The sequence below is a fragment of the Pongo abelii genome, chromosome 17 (assembly GCF_028885655.2).
Source record: "Pongo abelii isolate AG06213 chromosome 17, NHGRI_mPonAbe1-v2.0_pri, whole genome shotgun sequence".
NCBI lineage: Eukaryota > Metazoa > Chordata > Mammalia > Primates > Hominidae > Pongo > Pongo abelii.
In genome coordinates this window covers 22,989,246-23,009,490 of record NC_072002.2, presented here as the reverse complement: position 1 = coordinate 23,009,490, position 20,245 = coordinate 22,989,246, and the positions used below count along the sequence as shown (strand labels likewise).

Here is a 20,245-nt window from a genome sequence, read left to right as displayed (position 1 = left end):
AGGAAGCATTTTGTGGCTTCTCTCTGGCATATTCAAATTGCCAACATCACTACTCTTTCACTTGGAGCCATTAGAAAGTAAAATAAGAGTGACTTGAACATAGCACTGCAATACTGCAGCGGTCACTCTGAGAACTGAGACAGCTATTAAGTGACTGACCACTGGGCAGGGAGTGTAGACAGCATGGCCCTGCTGGACAAAGGGATTCACATTCCAAGGGGAAGGACAGAGTGGGACAGCATGAGATTTCATCCTTCTACTCAGAACAGTGTGTAACTTAAGACTTCTGAATCATTTCTGGAATTTTCCATTTAATATTTTTGGACTGTGGTTGACTGCAGGTAACTGAAATCTTGGAAAGCTATCCATGGCTATCCATGGATAAAAGAGAAGTACTGTAAGCATATTTCACAATAACTAGAACCTTACTTAGCTTTCAGAACCAGGTACAGTAACTGTTGCATCTACTCAAGCCAGTTAAAGAAGCTGCTTAAAGATATGCTTAGGACTTGTAATCTGCCAAGACAGACTTGTGAGCTTTTGTTTACAAACAAGACAGGCTGATATTACAAAACAGTCCTGCTGTGACTTTCAGTCAATAAAGTGAGCCAGCATAGTCCTTTTAGATAGAAACATGGCTCCTGTTTTAGCACAAGGTAGAAATAATAAAATAAATAATTTGATTAAAAATTATCATTTGAATTAGTCTGACCATGTTTCAGAAAACCACGGGCTGAGTCATTCTGATGGTTATCGTTCACTTCTTGTTCTGACAAGGAGCAAGCTCTTCCTGCCCATGCAGGGCTCTGACTGGTTCACTTTTTCATGGAAACCAGAGAGCTTTACCACTCACCAGTTAAGCCTTGTCAAAGGAGACAGGCCATTTATAAAAGTGCTGTTGTGGCAAGAAAGATGTCATTTAGAAGGAGTTAAGATTATTTAACATTCCTAGAATATTAGGAAATTATAGTTTGGTCTTAAGAGTAAATAAGATTATGGGGGCTGGGGGCATGGGCACTCATGCCTGTACTCCCAGCACTTTGGGAGGCTGAGGCTGGTGGATCATTTGAGGCCAAGAGTTCAAGACCAGCCTGGCCAACATGACGAGATCCTATTTCTACTGAAAATACAAAAATTAGCTGGGCATGGTGATATGTGCCTGTAGTCCCAGCTACTCAAGGAGAATCGCTTGAACTCAAGAGGCAGAGGTTGCAGTGAGCCGAGATTGTGCCACTGCACTCTAGCCTGGGCTACAGAGCAAGACTCTGTCAGAAAAAGGAAGGAAGGAAGGAAGGGAGGGAGGGAGGGAGGGAGGGAAAAAGAAAAGGAAGAAAGAAAGAAAAGTAAATAATGTTGATCATGCCACTGCACTCCAGCCTGAGCTACAGAGCAAGACTGTCAGAAAGAGAGAGAGAGAGAGAGAGAGAGACAGAGAGCAAGCAAGCGAGTGGAAGGAAGGAAGGAAGGAAGGAAGGAAGGAAGGAAGGAAGGAAGGAAGATAATGTCAAAATCGTTCTTTACACTAATTTAATCAAAAGGTGGACAAAAGCCACATTGTCCCTCCAAGTCTCAGTGTATGATATCTGTGTCATCATGACTTGGGATTCTTACATCATCCTTATTCCAGATTTTGGTTTTCTTAGAATTCATCCACTATAATTATTTTGCAGCCTCTCATTCCAACCTGAAAGTTACAAGATATGCTTTAAATGATAATATTAAAAAAAGTTATGCTCTTGTCTGTATTTCCTATTTTGCAGATTTAAGGAACAAATGGCACCTGGTGATTGACCGCCTCACTGTGCTCTTCTTAAAATTCCTGGAGTATTTTCACAAGCTGCAGGTGTTCATGTGGTGGATTTTGGAGTTGCACATCATCAAAATCGTTTCCTCTTACATTATCTGGGTTTCCGTGAAAGAGGCAAGTGAACATTTGTCCTATCATCAGGCTGAACAGAACCACAGTAGGTCATCATTTTCCTTTTCTAGCTGTCCATGATTTTTTTAATGTAATCCCCATTACATTGGAGTATCAAGACTCCAAGACTAAGGACTTACACTTACAGAAATCCGAGGGTCAGCAGCACTGAGAAAAAGGAAAGAGGCTCATGGCTGAGTTTCTCATTGGCTTGGTCATATTACAAAGGCTACTTATTTTCATCGAATCCTCAGGGAAGAGTGTGAGAGCAGGCTGCCCTTCTGCCCCTGCCTATGGGAAGCTAACTCCCTAAATTCTCCAAGGAAAACAGTAGCATTCCAGTTTACATTACCAAGGAGAAAGCTCAGGCTCCAAAATCTAATAAAATCTTTAGTAGAGTTCACCTTGTTTACTATTGAATTTCTTGAGATACAATACAAAGTCTTCAGCCATGCACCTGTACTGCACTTCTGTTTCTTTGATTGTAAAGAAGAGAGTCGTCATCCAGCCAACAGATTATTTAATGTTCACTGCAGAGAAATTAGCTTTCTTTCCTTTTATTCAACAAATAATGTTTGCATACTTCTATATGCCTGGATTATTTCTGAGTTGTTTACAATTCAAGAATTCTTTGCCCTCTGAAAATTAATCAAGGAAGTACTGCCTATAATTTTTAAAAAGTTACATATATAACAGTAAAATATCACAACTACAACACTACAAACCTAAAACATTTCACAAATAGGTAGCTAAGAGATGAACCTTAATTTGAGCTCCATAGTCTAAACTAGAACTTCTCCCCCATTTCATACAAACCGTCTGAAATGGGCAGGGGATCTCTGCCAAGTGGGAATGAAAACAGAAGCCACTCTGTCTGTGAGATTCGTGGAGAAATGGCAGCGGCTCCAATGTTAAGTCACTGGGCGTGTACATTAAATGGAGCCCAAATCTAGCCTAATATTTATATTCATTGAGAGCCAAAATTTAAGCATTTTAACTGTAGAGGTGAATTGAACAGTTCAGATAAAAATTTCAGGGTTAGGGTATTAAAGAGAAATAGAAAAGAACAAGAGAAGGCATTTGACAAAAAATGCACAGAGACCATTTCTGAACAAATCCAGTCTGAGGTACAGATGACTTCTGATTCATGAGAAGCTGTGTGGCAGGGTGTGAAGGTGTGTTCAGACAGTGTGGTGATGGGAGTGGGCATTGGGGGAGCAGAAATTCATGGGAGTTGGACACAGAGAATCTGCTGTCATAAATCCATCCTGTTGTACAATCCATCCATCAGAAAAGGGTTAAAGGATGCAATTTCTTATAGATCCTAAACAAAAGGCAGCCATAACTTTTTGATTATCCTTAATGAGTCCCCAGACATAAACTTGTTAACAGACCATCCAGTAAACAAAATATCTAGTTACCTTGTTACACTCTTGGGAAAACAGCCTTCCATGGAGTATCACCACTCCCTTCTCTGTGATTCACACATTGTGCAGACTTTCAGAATTTTCATTCCTAATTTCATCTCTCTCACATTTAACTTTAAAACAAGTGAGAGACTCCTGAAGCATAGAAATCCTGCTCCTTCTGCTGCTAGCATCTGCCAAATCCCATTGCTGTAAAATTGTTTCAGCCACTCGTGTTGTGCGTGATGTCACCCCACCTGCATGGGGGGTTTCTGGCCCTGAAGCTTTGGTGTCTGGGTTCTTGACAGTGTGTGCATCGCTGGCTCTTTCTAGTGTAATTGGCACACTAAGCAATCAATTTGGTGACATCCAATCAAAAGACTTCTCTTTAGACCTTCATTGTCCCTTTAGAATGCATCCTACAGGGAAACTTTCCTCTGTGTCCCTGAACACAGCGCACTTTCTGATCATTCCTAAGAAATACAAAATCCTACAGTGACTTAAGTGAGCAAAATCTCACTTCAGTAGTTAAAATTGTGCAGCCACAGAGAATCATCGAGACTCGGGTCCCTCCCCAGGTAGAAGCTCCTCCTTTCTTATCTGATCCTTTCTTTCTCACCCACATCTCCTTAAAATCCGCCTCACAGAGCTCTTTAGTCTTTTTTTAAAAAAAATCCACCGCACAGAGGCTCTTTAGTCCTTCTTTTGTTTTATTCTTTTCTGGGCTGGAGCTCAGACTCAGGCTCAGGGCAAGGCCCCCTGGGATGGGGATGTTGTGACTTGGCCTGTGCCATCCCATGATGGCCTCACGCTCTGGGCTGGCAACTGGCGGGTAAACCTGCCCTTGCCCTCCTGGAGGCTCCTCAGTGGGGCATCCCACAGCCACTCTTGGCTGGCACCGGCACTCAGCCCCTGGTTGCCAGCACCTTCTCCTCCTGGACTCCTCTGTGGAGTCCTTCTGCCCTTCCAGACAGCCTTCCCTGCAGCCTTGGAGCAGCTCTGGGCACTCTGTGCCTCCCCATCAGGTCCAGGGGCCACCCTCACACAGGCCCTGCTCTGCTTGTACACATGGAGCCCAACAAAGAGACTCTGCACCCTGTAACTAGAGCTCTTCATCTCTTCTGGCCCCATGGGTACCAGCGCCCAAGCTCAAGGGTTCAAGCATCGGGCTCCGAGTCATTAGCTCCTCACTCGGGCTGCGCGCAGAGGACGTTCTCCTCCCTGCATGCCCACCTGCCCCATCATCTTGGCACTGAGGGGGTGGGGGACAGGCAGGATGCAGCCCCTCTCCACAAAGAAATCTCTTCAGGAGCTGTGGCAGCTCTGGGTTCAAGACATCCTTACCCAAGGCCTCAGTAAGGGTGCTTTTTTTCACAACTTTTGGGTTCATCTCTCCTACAAATATTAAACCTTTTCAAAGTTAGCATCATGAAGCATCTGAAAAAGAAGTTGCTGGAAAAGAAACAGAGAAACCTTTATTTTCCATCAGCATCTTATTCAGGAGTGACACTGCTTTGGAATAATCTAGATTTAAATATATATATATATAGTATACATAAACATTTTTCTCCTCCTTTTGAAATACACAGCTACTTTTTAATTCCAAAGGCTGTTGGACAGCTCTGTGAGGTCAGCGAGTCTTGAGCAAGAGCTACACTTTCTGTTAGCACCTCAGCTCCTCCCTGGGGGGCCTGGTCAACTGGAGAAGGAAGGGAAGGGAAGGGAAAGGAAGGGGAGGGGAGGGGAGGGGAGGGAATGGAAGGTGGGAGGAAGGAAGGAAGGAAACTTTTGCAGACCTGAGGTTTCTCCTTCTTGTCTGTCTCATCATTGTTATTTTCACTCTCACCAAGCATTCATTGAGCCTTTATTAAGAACTCACAATAAAGTGAATGCGTACATGGTGCTAGGTGCTGGTGTAGTAGCTTGAAAGACACACTTCTTGTCTGAGCTCACAGCCTGATGGGAATGGCTGCCAAGTAAAACTAAAAGTGATAATAACTGCTGTGCTAGAGGTGTCCACAGTGAGCACTTGCTGCACAGGGTGGAGTATCTCTTGCAGGCGGTTGCAGCCTGGAGGTGATAGTTGCAGCTAGGGTTCTCTGGGGGAGGGAAGCCAGGGATGGGTAAGTGCAGGGCCCAGGAGGCTTTGGTTCTCAGAGGCCCCTTCCCTTGAGGCAGGGCCCTCAGGCCCCACAAGGTTATATTCAGATAGGATGACGACCTGTGTACAGGGCTTTGTTGGGAAAGCACTATAGCATAAAACTGTTTCTCAAAATCCTTGATAGTAAGAATCACCTGGACAGTTGTTATGTACATGGACCAGCATCTATTTCCCTAAAATTCTAATTGATCAGGTGTTGGTTGTGGCCCAGGTATTTGTCATAGTCATTGTCCTCCTCCTCCTTCTCCTCCTACTTCTCCTTCCCCTTCCCCTCCTCTTTTCTGCTTCCTCTTCTCTCTCCCCTTTTCTCCTTCCTCTTCTTCTTCCTTATCCCTCCTCCTCCTCTTCTTCCTCTTTCTTTCTTCTTCTTCCCTTCCATGAGATTCTTACCATCAGGGAAATGGTGAGATCATGATCTCTTTAGATAATAGGACTGTGAGAGGGCAAGGCGCACTGAGGTTTGCACTGGGCTTGCTATTTGTATGGAATGAAGTATCATACTTCATTCACTGAGCCCCAGTTTTTCTATTTGTAAAATGATAAAAATATTCACCTCACAGAGGCTCTTTAGTCCTCCTCTGATTTGACTTCTCTAGGATGCTGAGGACTGGGGCTTCTTTCCTTGTCATTGAAGCTCTCCCTTCTCTTGTTTTGGACATCAGCTCATCTTCCCGGCCCCTCCCCACAGTTTCATCAGGCCCTTCCTGTCTCATTCCTGGACTCATCCCGCCCTTACCACCAGCTTCCTCAGCATGTTCCTCAGGCTCTGTCCACAGCCTGTTTCTGTTCTGGACTCTCATGGGTGAGCTCACGAGCTCACAAGCACAGGACGCTGGTTCAGTTGCCCTCCACCTGCTGCGAGTCCCAAAATTTGTGTCAACTCACTGCTCTCTTTGAACTCCAGGCCCCTGTTTCCACGTGACAGCTGGACCTGACCCCACTTCTTGGGTGGCCACAAAGCACTTTCAGGTGTCCTACTCACTCCCTCTGCCTCCATTCCCCTTTAGATTACTCTTACAGATTCCCAGCTTTTCCCAATCTTTTCTCCTTCCAATACGTATTCTACAATGCAGCCAGAATAGTCTTCCCACAGGGTAGATATGATCATGAGAGCCCTCTACCTGAAACCTTGCAGCAGCTGCCTTTCATCTTCACGGTAACGTGGTATAAGACCCCCACGATCCAGCCCAGACCACTTCACCTTTGCCATTCCTGGACACTCTAAGACGCCGGATGGGTTTTAAAGTCCTCTGACAGGTTCCAGATCACAGTTCTCTCACAATGAATCACTTGCTTCTCCAAGGATGGGCAGCCCATGCTCTCCCAAGTCTGGAAGGGCCTTGGACCTGCTATTTCTTCTGCCTAACTCCTGTTTATTCTTCAGGTCTCAGTCCCCTTACGCTGTCACCAAGTGCCTGTGTGCCTCCATCTGTCCCTCCCACATGCCTCCTGCGGGCAGGGAATCCTCAGGGGATGAACCTAGTTAAGACTTAATGAAAGTTACCACCTTTACTTCCCTTTCCCCGTCACTCAGAAAATTGAAAGTTCTGAATAAATTAATTGTGCTGTCTTTACTAAAGGCCTTAGATACATAATAACAGACATAGCAGAGTTAATTTCACAGCGTCTTTAATAGGGTTTGCTTTTTAATATCCAAATTGACGAGACACCTGTTGATGACTATGGAGGAAGAGTCAATTCGCTAATCTATCTGTTTTGTTAAAAGGTAACATGGATTATGTTTATGAGTGAGTTATGGTTTGCAGGGCCTTTCCGTGTACAGTATTTCTTTCATCTTCAATTAATTCTTTAAGGCATCTCTTCCTACTCTAATACTTCAGCACTTAATTCTCAAAGAGGTTCCTTGCATTGGACAGTGACAAATAGTTGAGTAGAAGAATAACAGGTAACAAATAGCAGAATTAAATACAGTCCTGCAGTCTCCAAGTCTCCACATTTTCTCCTTTTATAGTTTTTTAAACTTTCTTTTTTTTTTCTTTTTGAGACATAGTCTCACTCTGTCACCCAGGCTGGAGTGCAGTGGCACGATCTCGGCTCACTGCAACCTCCACCCTCCAAGTTCAAGTGATTCTCCTGCCTCAGCCTCCCAAGTAGCTGGGATTACAGGCGCCTGCCACCACGCCCGACTAATTTTTTGTATTTTTAGTAGAGACGGGGTTTCACCATCTTGGCCAGGCTGACTGGTCTTGAACTCCTGACCTCGTGATCCACCCACCTCGGCCTCCCAAAGTGCTAGCATTATAGGCGTGAGCCACCTCACCCAGCCTCTTCTTTTATAGTTTTATAAGCCAAGTAGGTAACTATGTCTTTTAGAGCCCACAATGCTTAGCCCACAAACAATGCTTGGTACATGTTTAGTTGTATCAAATGAGAGCATGCTATTATTTCTACCTGAGAATATTAAACATTTCTAGGATATTACTTTAACATAACAATATTCAGAATAAATGAGCATTTCCCATGCCTGAAGAAGATGGTGGTCCTTCTATACTGTCCAATGGACTATTAACTATAAAGAATTGCTAGAAATGTGGAAACATCTGGCCTGATCAATGAACTCACATGCAGCCCAAAGTCAACAGGTTCAAGCTGAGCTCACGACGTTGCTGCTCTGACCAGCTTCCCTATCAGCATTGCTGTCTCAGTAATGGCGCTGTTATCCACTCAGGCTCCCAAGTGGAAACCTGGGAGTCACTCCTTGAACTTTCTCTCCTACCCACCGGCCCACCAAGCCAATCAGTCATCAAGTCCAGCTAATTTTGCTCCCATGTTGAATCCGTGCCTCCTCCCCATCTTCCCTGGGCTATTGCAGCGGCACGTGAGTGGGTCGCTCAAAGTCACATCCAGTCCCCACAATGGGCCCTCCATTCGTCAGTTACATTTATCTCAATGGGAAGCAAATCTTACCTCCAAATTCCCAGTGTAATGCCCTTCCACAGCTCTCAGTTTTCTGAAGAATGGGCTCCTGTGCCATAGCATGGTGTAAAAAAGATCCGTCAAAACTTGGCTGTAGCTGCATCTCCAGCCTCACCTCCTGCTGCACTTCACACTTTCAACTCTGAACTTTCCAGTTGTTTGTTGTCGCCTGTCCCCACCATGCTAGTTCATGCTTTCCTGCCTTCGTTCATGCCTCCTTTACCTAAAGAATCCACCTCTCATCTTTCTTGGCTTGGCTCAGTTCAGGCACTGTCTCTTCTTGAAAATGCTTCCTGACCTCCACATTGGACCAAGGACCCTTCTGGGCGCTCTCACAGGAGCCTGCCCACATCGATAGCTTAGCCAGTGCTACATGATGTTGACGTCACCTGATGATATGTCTGTCTGCCACACAAGACATAATGTCCTTGAGGGGTGAGACCATAACTCACCTACTTTAGTACCCCAGCACCTAGGGCAATTCCTTGCACGTGCTAGGAATCTAGTCTGCTTTTGCCGAACTGAGTAAACCAAGTCATCCTGTTTTATGGATGTCCTGTTTGTTATGCCGTGTTACGTACTTTTGTCCCCATTTCTGGTTTTACGTTTTCAGGTGTCTCTGTTCAACTATGTATTTTTGATTTCTTGGGCTTTTGCTCTGCCGTACGCCAAGCTGCGCCGTCTGGCTTCAAGTGTCTGCACGATCTGGACGTGTGTGATCATCGTCTGCAAAATGTTGTACCAGCTCCAAACCATTAAGCCTGAGAACTTCTCTGTTAACTGTTCCTTGGTGAGCCTCGGTGATGGGGGAATATTCCTGACTGCCCTTTAGCAAAGCAGGGCAGATACTTGGGGAACCCCCATCCCCAAGCACATTTGGCCTGACCTGGCTTGTAAGTCACCTCTCCCTGGCTGGTCGTGCTCTGGCCCTGTGTTAAGCCTCGTCTCATACTGAGGTCTCCCCTGAAATGGGCCTGTCCCCCAATCCTACCGCTATCATTTTGCTCAAAGCTGAAGAAGAAATAACCCGAGCTCTCCTAATCTGTGGAGCTATTTTTTTTTTTACTCCATTTTCTCTTCTTTTTAGCCAAATGAAAATCAAACAAACATCCCCCTTAATGAGTTGAACAAGTCTCTGCTCTACAGCGCTCCTATCGATCCTACAGAGTGGGTCGGCCTGCGGAAGTCTTCGCCTCTGCTAGTCTACCTGAGGGTAATGGCTTTGTCGTGCTTAGTTTGGGCCTCCACACCGTTGTATAATAGTTCAGGATTCTTTTCCATGAGATGCTTAACATCACATTTGATAGTAACCGTAACTTCTCATGTGGGATCTGGCATGACCTTTGCAACAAACTCTAAGTGTTAAAATCAGTATTGTGGCATGTTAAAGAGAAAGTGATCAAACGGTCTGAGATTGCTTGAATAAAGTATGACAAATACATTCACTGGAACATTATACTAAATCATTTTAAGACCATTACAAGATTAAGGTCGATGGGTGCATTAGAATTGAAGCATGTCTAAAATATATTAAGATTTTTAAAAAGCAAATTTCAAAACACTGTGCATAGTATGATCTCTTCTAGATACAAAGAAAAATATTAAGTAAAGTATACCAAATGCTCAATAGTGGTTATTTCTGAGAAGTGGATATAGCCTTACAAGACATTTTTGGTGTGTAAATTCTGTTTATAGTTTTTAATAAAGAGAATCTATTACATCTAGAAGTAATAAAATAAAACATATATTTATAAAAGGAAACTTGAGTACAAATAGTCATACAAACATAACGAAAACAACATGCTTCAGATTTTTCACATTTTATTTTTGTGGATTATCTGAGCAGTCCTAATCATGTTACACTGGCAATGCATTTAAGGGTACAGCCTCTACACTCAGCACCTGGGATTTTTAAATGTGTTAAGCATCCCATTTTCTTTGTGTACCTTCTAGATTTTTCATCACATGGTAGATATCTTTTGTACCAGTACCCACCATAAATAGCTGTTATGAGGATAAAGCAAATTGGTATTTGAAAAGGGTGATCGAATTGTGTCTGGAACCTATGGTTCCATAAATGTTAACTATTTTCATTATCTTGAATAATAGTTATATCATCGCTATTATTATTTTCCTGTTGTCAGCATGCTTCTCAATCTATTGCTCTCTGTAGCCAGATTTCAGGAGTGTTCAAAAGTTTCCCCCTAAGCAGCTTCCCGTTCATTCAGCTCAGCGCGTTTCCCAGGATGTCTCTGTACTGTTTTTGCACTTCTGGCTGCAAACAAGGCTGAACTGCCCTCCTTGGATAGCTGGAAATTGCTTCCTTGGTGTGAGATGTGTAGTTCTGAGAAATAGGAATGAGCAGCAGCATCTTATGTTTGGAGATTCTAGATCCTATTACTTTGGAAGTTAGCCTGATTTTCTAATATAGATAATGCCACAATAAATAAGACAGAGAAAATGAATATTGAGCTCAAAACAGTTTAAGAGAGGTGAGCTTTTATAAAACATTGTCCTTGTAGTTGTGAAGAATGTGGGGATTGCTTGAAATTACCAAATCATAAAGCCTCTGGCTGACACATTTGTGTTTCCTTGCTTTGTAGAATAACCTCCTGATGCTGGCTATCCTGGCCTTTGAAGTCACCATTTACCGCCATCAGGAATACTATCGAGGTCGAAATAACCTGACGGCCCCTGTGTCTAGAACTATCTTTCATGACATTACAAGACTACATCTAGACGATGGACTTATTAATTGTGCCAAATATTTCATAAATTACTTCTTTTACAAGTTCGGTCTGGAGGTGAGTTTCCTTGCTGACGTTTTGTTTCTCTTTTCCATGAAAATTCAAAGAACTGCTTCTGGCCAATTGGCCACTGGAACTTTGTGATACATCTGCAGGCATGATAGCTGTCCCCTTGAGAAGAACAGAAAGTGTTTGTACTGATGGTTAACTGGCTTGACTGAAAGTTTTCCAAGTTTGGGTGCCGAACACCCCCTTCTACAGCAGTGCCTTGGCCTTTCTGGATCTCCAGAGCCATCTAAACACATGGCCATCAGTTGCCGTGTTAACAGGTTTCTTATTAAGAATAAAGTATTAATCTTCTGGTTGGGCATGGTGGCTCACGCCTGTAATGCCAGAACTTTGGGAGGCCAAGGCAGGCAGGTCTTCTGAGGTCAGGACCTCGAGACCAGCCTGGCCAACATGGTGGAACCCCATCTCTACTAAAAATACAAAAATTATCCAGGCGTGGTGGTGCACGCCTGTAATCCCAGCTACTTGAGAGGCTGAGGCAGGAGAATTGCCTGAAGTTGCAGTGAGCCAAGTTTGCACCACTGCACTGTAGCCTGGGTGACAGAGCAAGATTCCATCTCAAAATAAATAAATAATAAAGTATTAATCTTCTTTCTTTTTGTGCATTCTGAAACCATAAGCTGCAGCCAAAATGAACTGTTTTAACCTAAAACGGTTGTGATAGTGCCTGTGCCTTCATAGAATGAAGTAGGAATGGTGATGTTTCATGAGGAGATCAAAATGGCTGTTCTCTTTATTGTCTGAAGTGGTTATGATAACAGCTACTTAGTTTTTCCCTTGGGAGTAATCTGTACAGTATTTCTGTCTTCACGCTGAGACACTCAAAAGAGCAAGCATTTGTGAATCCGTGCAGACAGACTGGCCCTGAGCGATGTGGGTCTCCGCCATCTACACAGACCTGACACCTATCACCAGTCCCCTTTCCCACATGCCTGATTTTTTTTTTCTTTGCCTCTTTTCATCTTTACACAGACCTGTTTCCTAATGTCAGTTAACGTCATTGGCCAGCGAATGGATTTCTATGCCATGATCCACGCCTGCTGGCTGATCGCTGTCTTATATAGACGCAGAAGGAAAGCCATCGCGGAGATCTGGCCCAAGTACTGCTGCTTCCTGGCGTGCATCATCACCTTCCAGTATTTCATCTGCATCGGCATCCCACCTGCTCCTTGCCGAGGTGAGCCTGCCCTTCCCTGGAGCCGTCTCCTTTTAGAAGAAGCCATTACTGAGTGGACGGCTGGGAGAAGAGTGGTGAAGAAGAGTATTGATTGTGCTGTTCGCCACTTCCCTCCCTGCAGATTACCCATGGAGATTCAACGGTGCCAGCTTCAATGACAACATCATAAAGTGGCTGTACTTCCCAGATTTCATTGTGCGGCCCAACCCTGTGTTTCTCGTCTGTAAGTGTTTCCACTGCAGGGCCACAGAGTGCTGGTATCCGGGTTTACTGCTAATCATTGTTCACGTGCTATGCATTAGTGCCTTTTGTCTTCCACTAGACTTCGTAATCATGTAAAGGCTTGTCTTATGCATTAATATCACAAGTCATTAATGGCTTCTACTCACCCTATTACATTTGCAAAATTAATAAATCAATGTTGGAAATACCATATTCACTTGCATAATTTCACTTCCCCCAGCATACACACACACACACACACACACACACACACACATTTACACAGCCACCTTTCAAAAGACAGACCAGAGAGGAAGGCTTTTGTGTTTTCTGACTTGGTGGTTTCTGGCTCCCAGTGCAGATAAATAAACCCTGAACATAGGACAGTGGATGCTGGGAGATGCTTCCCAGATTTTAGTTGCTCTAGAATTGGGCTGCAGCCCCAAGGCCTTCCCATGGCAGCTGGTGATCCAAAGGTCAGAGCAGCTCCCCCAAGACCAGAGTACTGGGTGCTACAGAAAATGCAAATGACTTCCCTGCCTAAACAATTTTAGGTTTAATTTTAAAAGCAAGGGAGCAGCTTGTGTGCAGGCTTCAAGGCAGGCTTGGCCTCAGCCCTTTGTGGGCAGTTGCTGGGAGGACAGCTCTGTCAGGCTGCTCTGCGCTGTCCAGCACAGTCCACCACCTCCACCTGCTCTCACCACACCTGCAGTGTGGCTTATGCTCTGGGGACAGTCTTTGGTTACAAATGCAAAGGAGGATGGAAAGGATAAAGAAAAATGAATGACTGCATCCACCACACATAAAAAGATAAAGATGGGGAAATTGCTCAAGTGGCCTCCTTAAAACTGGTGGGAGGTAAAAAAAATTAGCCAGGCATGGTGGCGGGCGCTTGTATTCCCAGCTACTTGGGAGGCTGAGGCAGGAGAATGACATGAACCCAGGAGGTGGAGCTTGCAGTGAGCCAAGATCGCACCACTGCACTCCAGCCTGGGCAACAGAGCGAGACTGTCTCACACACACACACACACACACACAAATGCTACCCTCTAAGAGACTCATGAAGACTAGTAAGTAGCACCTAATACTTTCTCTCACCAATGTGCAAACAAAATCCAGAGACTCCCCACGTAAGCTCCTGGAGTGTCTGTGGTCACTCTATGCCCTGCAAGGTGGAGAAGGTGTGACTTGGCCCCGACATTGGACTCCAGGATGAATTTTACTATAAACTTTGGGAACACAACTCACTTAGGAGCTGGGGAGTGGCTGTTGCTGTGTGATGACTGTGTGTTGCATTATGTAAATCAGCAGAGGTTGAGGCAGCTTAATGATCTCACCTCTGTCTTGCTAGATGACTTCATGCTGCTTCTGTGTGCCTCCTTACAACGGCAGATTTTTGAGGATGAGAACAAGGCTGCAGTGCGAATCATGGCAGGTGACAATGTCGAGATCTGCATGAACCTTGATGCGGCCTCCTTCAGCCAACACAACCCTGTGCCAGATTTTATTCACTGCAGGTAACAAGAGCTTCACATTTGCTAAAAGCCACTTTGATGTGTGCATTTCCTTTACTTTGCTCCTCTCTACTTTCTCTGCTATACTTGGGAAATAGATCCGCTGAATTGTATACACTGAAGTTAATAAATGCTGGACAATGTGGTTCAGCAGCCTGGAGGCTGAACCTCTGAATTATAGCACTGCACCTGCTTTTGTCAGTGTAAACCGCCTCTTTATGGCCTCAGTTATCCTCCTCTTCTTCATACCAAAACTGACTTGTGCCAGTAATACCAGCTGTTCAGTGGAGGGTCCTCCTGCTCATCTCTTATCCCTCCTCTGTATCCCCATAGCTCATCCTCATCTTCCCTCCCTCTTCCTCATCCCCCATCTTTCTTCCTTATCTTTCATCCCTCATCCTCATCCCCATAGCTCATCCTCATCCCCCATCCCTCCTCCTCATCTTCTGTCTCTCCTACTCATCCTCCATTTTTCATCTTCATCCCCATAGCTCATTCTTATCCCCACCCTTCCTCCTCACCCTCCAGCCTTCTTCCCTTCTTCACTTATTCTCATCCAGCCTACTTCATCACTTATTCTCATCCCCCATCTATCATTCTTATCCCCATCCCTCCTCATCACCCTCCATTCCTCTTCTCATCCTCCATCCCTCCCACTCATCCTTAATCCCTCATCCCCATTCTTACTCCTCATCCTGCTGCCCTCCATCCTCCATCCCTCATACTCATCCCCATAGCACATCCTCATCCCCCTTTCCTCCCTCTCATCCCCATCCTTCCTCCTCATTCTCCACCCCTCCTCTTCATCCTCTATCCCTCATTCGTATCCACGTAGCTCATCCATATTCTCCATCCCTCAACCTTATCCCCAACCCTGGTCCTTATCCCCATTTCTCCTCCTCATCCTGCATTCCTCCTCCTCATCTTTCATCCTTCAACCACATCCCCATAGCTCATTTTATCCCCATTCCTCCTTATCCTCCATTTCTTCTTCTCATCCTGCATTCCTCCTTCTCTTCTCCATAGCTCATCTTCATTCCCATTCCTCCTCCTCATCCCTTCTCTTCCTCCTCCATCCCTCATCCGTATCCCCATTCCTCCTTTTTATCCTGCATCCTTCCTCCTCATCTCCATCCCTCATTCTCATCCTTCATCCTTAATCCCCATTCCTCATCCTTATGCCCATTCCTCCTCCTCATTCTCCATCCCCCCTCCTAATCTTTCATCTCTCCTCCTAATCTTTCATCCTTCCTCCACATCCCCATAGCTCATCTTTATCCCCATCCCTCCTCATCATCCTCCATTTCTCATCTTTATCCCCATCCCTCCTCATCATCCTCCATTTCTCCTTCTCATCCTGCATCCCTCCCCCTCATCCTCATAGCTCATCCTCATCCCCACCCCTCCTCCTCATCCTCCATCCATCCTTCTCCTCCATCCCTCCTCCTCATCTTTCATCCTTTATCTGCATCTCCGTAGCTCATTCTTATCCCTCATTTCTCCTACTCATCCCCATCCTTCCTTCCTCCTCATCCTCCATTTCTCCTTCTCATCCTGCATCCCTCCTCCTCATCCTAATAGCTCATCTTCATCACCACCCCTCCTCCTCATCCTCCATCCATCCTTTTCCTCCTCCATCCCTCCTCCTCATCTTTCATCCTTTATCTACATCCCCATAGCTCATTCTTATTCCCCATTTCTTCTACTCATCCCCATCCTTCCTCTTCATCCTCCATTTCTCCTTCTCATCCTGCATCCCTCCTCTTCATCTCCATCCCTCGTTCTCATCCTTTATCCCTCATCCTCATAGCTTATCCTTATCTCCCATCCCTCCTCCTTATCCCCTTTGCCTCTGCCTCATCCTCATCCCTCGTTCTCTTCTATTTCTTTCTCATCCTCCATCCCTCCTCCTCATCCTCCATCTTTCCTCCTCATCCCCTATCTCTCCTCTTCATCCTCCATCCTTTATCCTTATCCCCATCCCTCCTCTTCATCCTGCATCCCTCCTCCTTATCCCCATCCCTCCTCCTCATTCTCCATCCCTGCTCCTCATCCTCCATCTTTCCTCCTCATCCCCTAGCTCTCCTCTTCATCTTCCATCCCTCATCCTTATTCCCCATCCCGCCTCCTCATCCTCCATTCGTCTTTCTCATCTCCCATCTCTCCTCCTCATCCCTTAGTCCTCATCCTCACTTCTTGTATTCACTGGGAGCTGAGGAGGGGTGGCTCCCTAGATTCCACCCTGTGCCTGTGCTCTTCCTGAGCAGTGTCTCCCCTGTGGCCATGCAAGGGCTCCCTAGCAGCTTTTCTGTCCTCCACCATTCTGCCCAGCCTCATGACAGCTGATCTGGGCCATGTTTCCATCACAGTGTTTGTGTTTAAACCATGCTCGACCTCTCACCATGCATTCACGCTCTCTGCATTCCCTGGGTTTCTGTATTGAGATTTTGTCACCCAAGGCCCACTTCATGGAGGGCAGGCCCACTCTGCCTCTGCAGTCAGATCTTCGGTCTTTCAATGCCTGTAACACTCCATTCAGCTGCCCACTGTAGTCAGCTGTCTGAGGAAGCTGCTGTGAATTTTCATACCCCCTTATTAGCTGTATGTCATGGGACTAATTTCCTAACCTCTGATCCTGACTGATTAGTGTCTGCCCTATTGAGCCATATGAGGTTGCAGTGAGAGGCTCATGCAGTCACAGCACACATGCCATCCATGTGGAGATAGGTCACTAATAGTACCCGAGCCGGCCGACCCCACACATGGAGTCGCTTTCCAGCTTCCGATCTTCCAGAGATTCCTGTTTACATGGTGTGGATCATCTTCTGCCTGGTGTTGGTATCTGAAGAACCCATCTTATCCCCACTTCTAAGGTGTAGCCTTAGGGTGAAGATCACATCTAACTTGCTTTTGTATTTGTCCCCATCCTCCTACTTGCAGTTCTTGGCCCACGATGCATATACCAATATAGATAGCTGTCAGCCACCTGCTACTCCCTTTGTGCCAGGCTCTGTTCCAAGCTTTGCACACATGGAGCCCTTTTACCCCAGCCCAAGGAGGTCATGCTGTTATCCCCATTGTAGAGATGAGGAAACCGCAGCAACGAGATGAGACATAGGCAACAGCAGAACTGGAATTGGAACTCAAGCAATCCAGCTCCCAAATCTGAATGTTTATGCGCTTGAGTGCCTCTTGGTAGCATAAGAGGCTCAACATGAACTGCGTAAATCAGGAAGTGAATTTGCTTTAAAACAATACGCTATGCAGACTTGACCATTCTATTTGTGAATTAAGTACCAGACTAGGCACTGATCTAAGGTAAGACTTCCATTTTTGCCTCTTCTCTGTGATGCCAAGAAAACAATCAGTCCAGCCCAATATTTACTATTGCAAAGGGAACATAAGTATTTTCAATGTATTCGTGAAAAGCCTAAATCATAACTCAAATGGAAAGCTTTTGTGTGCCCTTGATTTTTAAAGCTGATTTTTGTTTTAGTTATTTCAAATTTTTGTTCTGTTTCTCAATGAGGACTGCCAGCAAAGTGACCCCCCTCAGGAAGTGACCTGTCTAATGCCACAGCAGTAAGTAGGAAGCCAGCGCACATGCTTGCTGGTCAGAAGCATAGCCGTGCTCCCGTCTTCCTCTCCAACAGGGGTCAGCTCCGCAGCACCCTGGGATCTCTGGAAAGTGTCCAGAGCCCTGATAGTTAGGTGGCTCCTTAGCCACAGTACCTGTCACCAGGGTTCAGTCTCTCTATTCAGAGATCCTTAAGGCTCCTCTTTGAAGCGTATTTATCGATGTTTTCCATGTTATCTTCACAAGCTTAGTTTTATGAATTCTGGACCCAAAGTGGGTTCAGTGCCAAGATGTGAAGGCCAGAGCTGATAAAGCAGGAATTGACTGCTGCAGGCAAGGAAGGAACGGTATGGAAAGAATAAGCTGCACTCACAGGCACACACACTCAAAATGCCAGCAGCCCAATTCCACTGAATTCAAACCAGACACACTTCAGAAGGCCCCTAGGCTCATGCAAATCACTACCTTTATTTGTGATGATCTAGGGATACAGGGAGATACTGACATTTCATTCACTCTCCATTATGAAGTCAAGGAAGGGTTTTATGTATTTTAGAAAAAAAGTTATAAAAATGTTTAAGTGTTTTACTTTAGAAAGAGTAAAGGGTAAAAGTTTACTTGTCTGAAAAATGTACCAAGGCACAACTTAAACTCATCCCCTAATAATGCTGGATAGCTCAAGTGTGGTGCATATTTCATTAAGCAATTACTTATTAACATCCTACAAAACAAGAACCCATTAATCAAAGAATTAATCCAGAATCGGTTCTCCTTTGTTTCTTCCCAAATGCGCCAAAAGAAACCACCAAAGCAAAACTCCCAAAACCATGATTTCTAATCAAGAAATGCAGTTGGGACTTGGCCTGTGGGTGTGACTCCTGTCAGATGCCATTGACCCACAGGCTAGAGCTGCTGCTTGTTGCAAGACTGACACCTGAACGCTGGCCTCACCTTCCATGAGGAAAGCAGCAGGGATGGGTGGCCGCCAAAAGGGAATCCTGACTCAGCCTGAGGACCTCCAGAAACAGAGTATTGGAAAGAACAAAAAAGCCCCACCATGGCTTTGGATAGTTGGTCAGAATCGTCTCCCATCTGTAGGGAAAGATTTCCACCTCTAATAAAACCTTTGTGTTCAATATAAATTTGTTTAACTTCTAGTTCATCCATTCTTAACTTTTCTTTCACTAGCCAGAAAGCATCTGTGTCTTAGAATTTCTTTTGCCATACAATTATTCATGCCAACCATAGAAACAGAAAGGAGAATTTTGAGTACTCAAGTGGTAGGCAGAAAATGTTGTGTTTGTGAGAAATTTGGCCTGAATAAGGTGACGAGAAGCATACACCGTTTCCAAAACTCATCTATTGGCCTATTACTAACTATTTGAGGGTTTCCTAGATAGCAGGATTAAATGAAAGCTCACAGTCTGATTTGCAAGGTGCAGTAGAGAGCATGAATTTCTTCCCTTGTTAAAGACTTTCCTGATTTTGCTTTTGTTTGTTTTGTTGTTGTTGTCTTTTTGTCATTGGCTTTGTTTTCCAGATCTTACTTAGACATGTCCAAAGTGATCGTCTTCAGCTACCTCTTCTGGTTCGTGCTCACCATCATCTTCATCACTGGGACAACCAGGATCAGCATCTTTTGCATGGGGTACCTGGTAGCCTGTTTCTACTTCCTGCTCTTTGGGGGTGACTTGCTGTTGAAACCCATCAAGAGCATCCTGCGCTACTGGGACTGGCTGATCGCATACAACGTTTTTGTGATTACGATGAAAAATATCCTGTCAGTAAGTGGTTGCCACTGCATAACACATTTGTGGTTTTCGTGTAAGAGTAAACAATCCACTCAGTGGTTATTAAAAGCCCAGTGCTTGTCATGTTGCTCTCTTAAAAGCCCCAATAAGATGCTGCAAATTCAGAATTCAAAAGCCATTTATTTCTCTCTGTCTTGCCACGTTAAACAGAATCCTTTTTGTTCATTTTCACCATTTCAAGGTCACATGGCTAAAGGATATGTGTTCATAGGAATAAATTCTAAAATGTCTAGTGTTTACTAATTAAAATTCTGTCTCTTCTGAGGAACAATTTGTCATCACTCCTGGTATGAGTTATGAAGTGGCCCTGTTAAGAGCCGAATTCGAGCCACTGAATCTTTTCAAAAGCTTTATTATGTTGGAAAAAAGCAACCCTCTTATCTAGAAAGAACTTTAGAAGTGTGAGATAAAATGAGCGTGTTTCTCTATGATACTGGGTGGGGTAGAGAATAAGGTGGAATGGGCTATTATAGGCAAGAATGTTTTATGTACTCATAAGATGTGGGTAGATAGAAGAGAAAATGCAGCCTTCTGTCTGGCTGTCTCCGAGGATAGACATTCAGATTAGGACACAGCTAGAGCAATGTACGGTTGAGGGACCCCCCCACCCGCACAGGCCCCGACGAAGCTTGGCTGCTCTGCTCTTGAGTAGCTATGTTTCAGAACACGACTCTTCCCCTAACGTGACATGCAACTCACACTGCCC

At 44.9% G+C, this 20,245-nt stretch overlaps 1 protein-coding gene across 12 annotated transcripts in view; it reads left to right on the top strand.

The window, feature by feature from the left end:
- The window catches only part of PIEZO2 (piezo type mechanosensitive ion channel component 2), a 474,768-nt gene that overhangs the window by 372,941 nt on the left and 81,582 nt on the right, over positions 1–20,245 (top strand). For all 12 annotated transcript variants that reach the window (XM_024235892.3, XM_063716831.1, XM_054538165.2 and 9 more), the window contains 8 exons: positions 1,761–1,921; positions 9,036–9,212; positions 9,510–9,635; positions 11,026–11,226; positions 12,211–12,415; positions 12,537–12,638; positions 13,989–14,154; positions 19,269–19,512. In XM_024235892.3, coding sequence (XP_024091660.3) covers positions 1,761–1,921; positions 9,036–9,212; positions 9,510–9,635; positions 11,026–11,226; positions 12,211–12,415; positions 12,537–12,638; positions 13,989–14,154; positions 19,269–19,512 — 1,382 coding nt within the window. The remainder of the gene's footprint in view (positions 1–1,760; positions 1,922–9,035; positions 9,213–9,509; positions 9,636–11,025; positions 11,227–12,210; positions 12,416–12,536; positions 12,639–13,988; positions 14,155–19,268; positions 19,513–20,245) is intronic.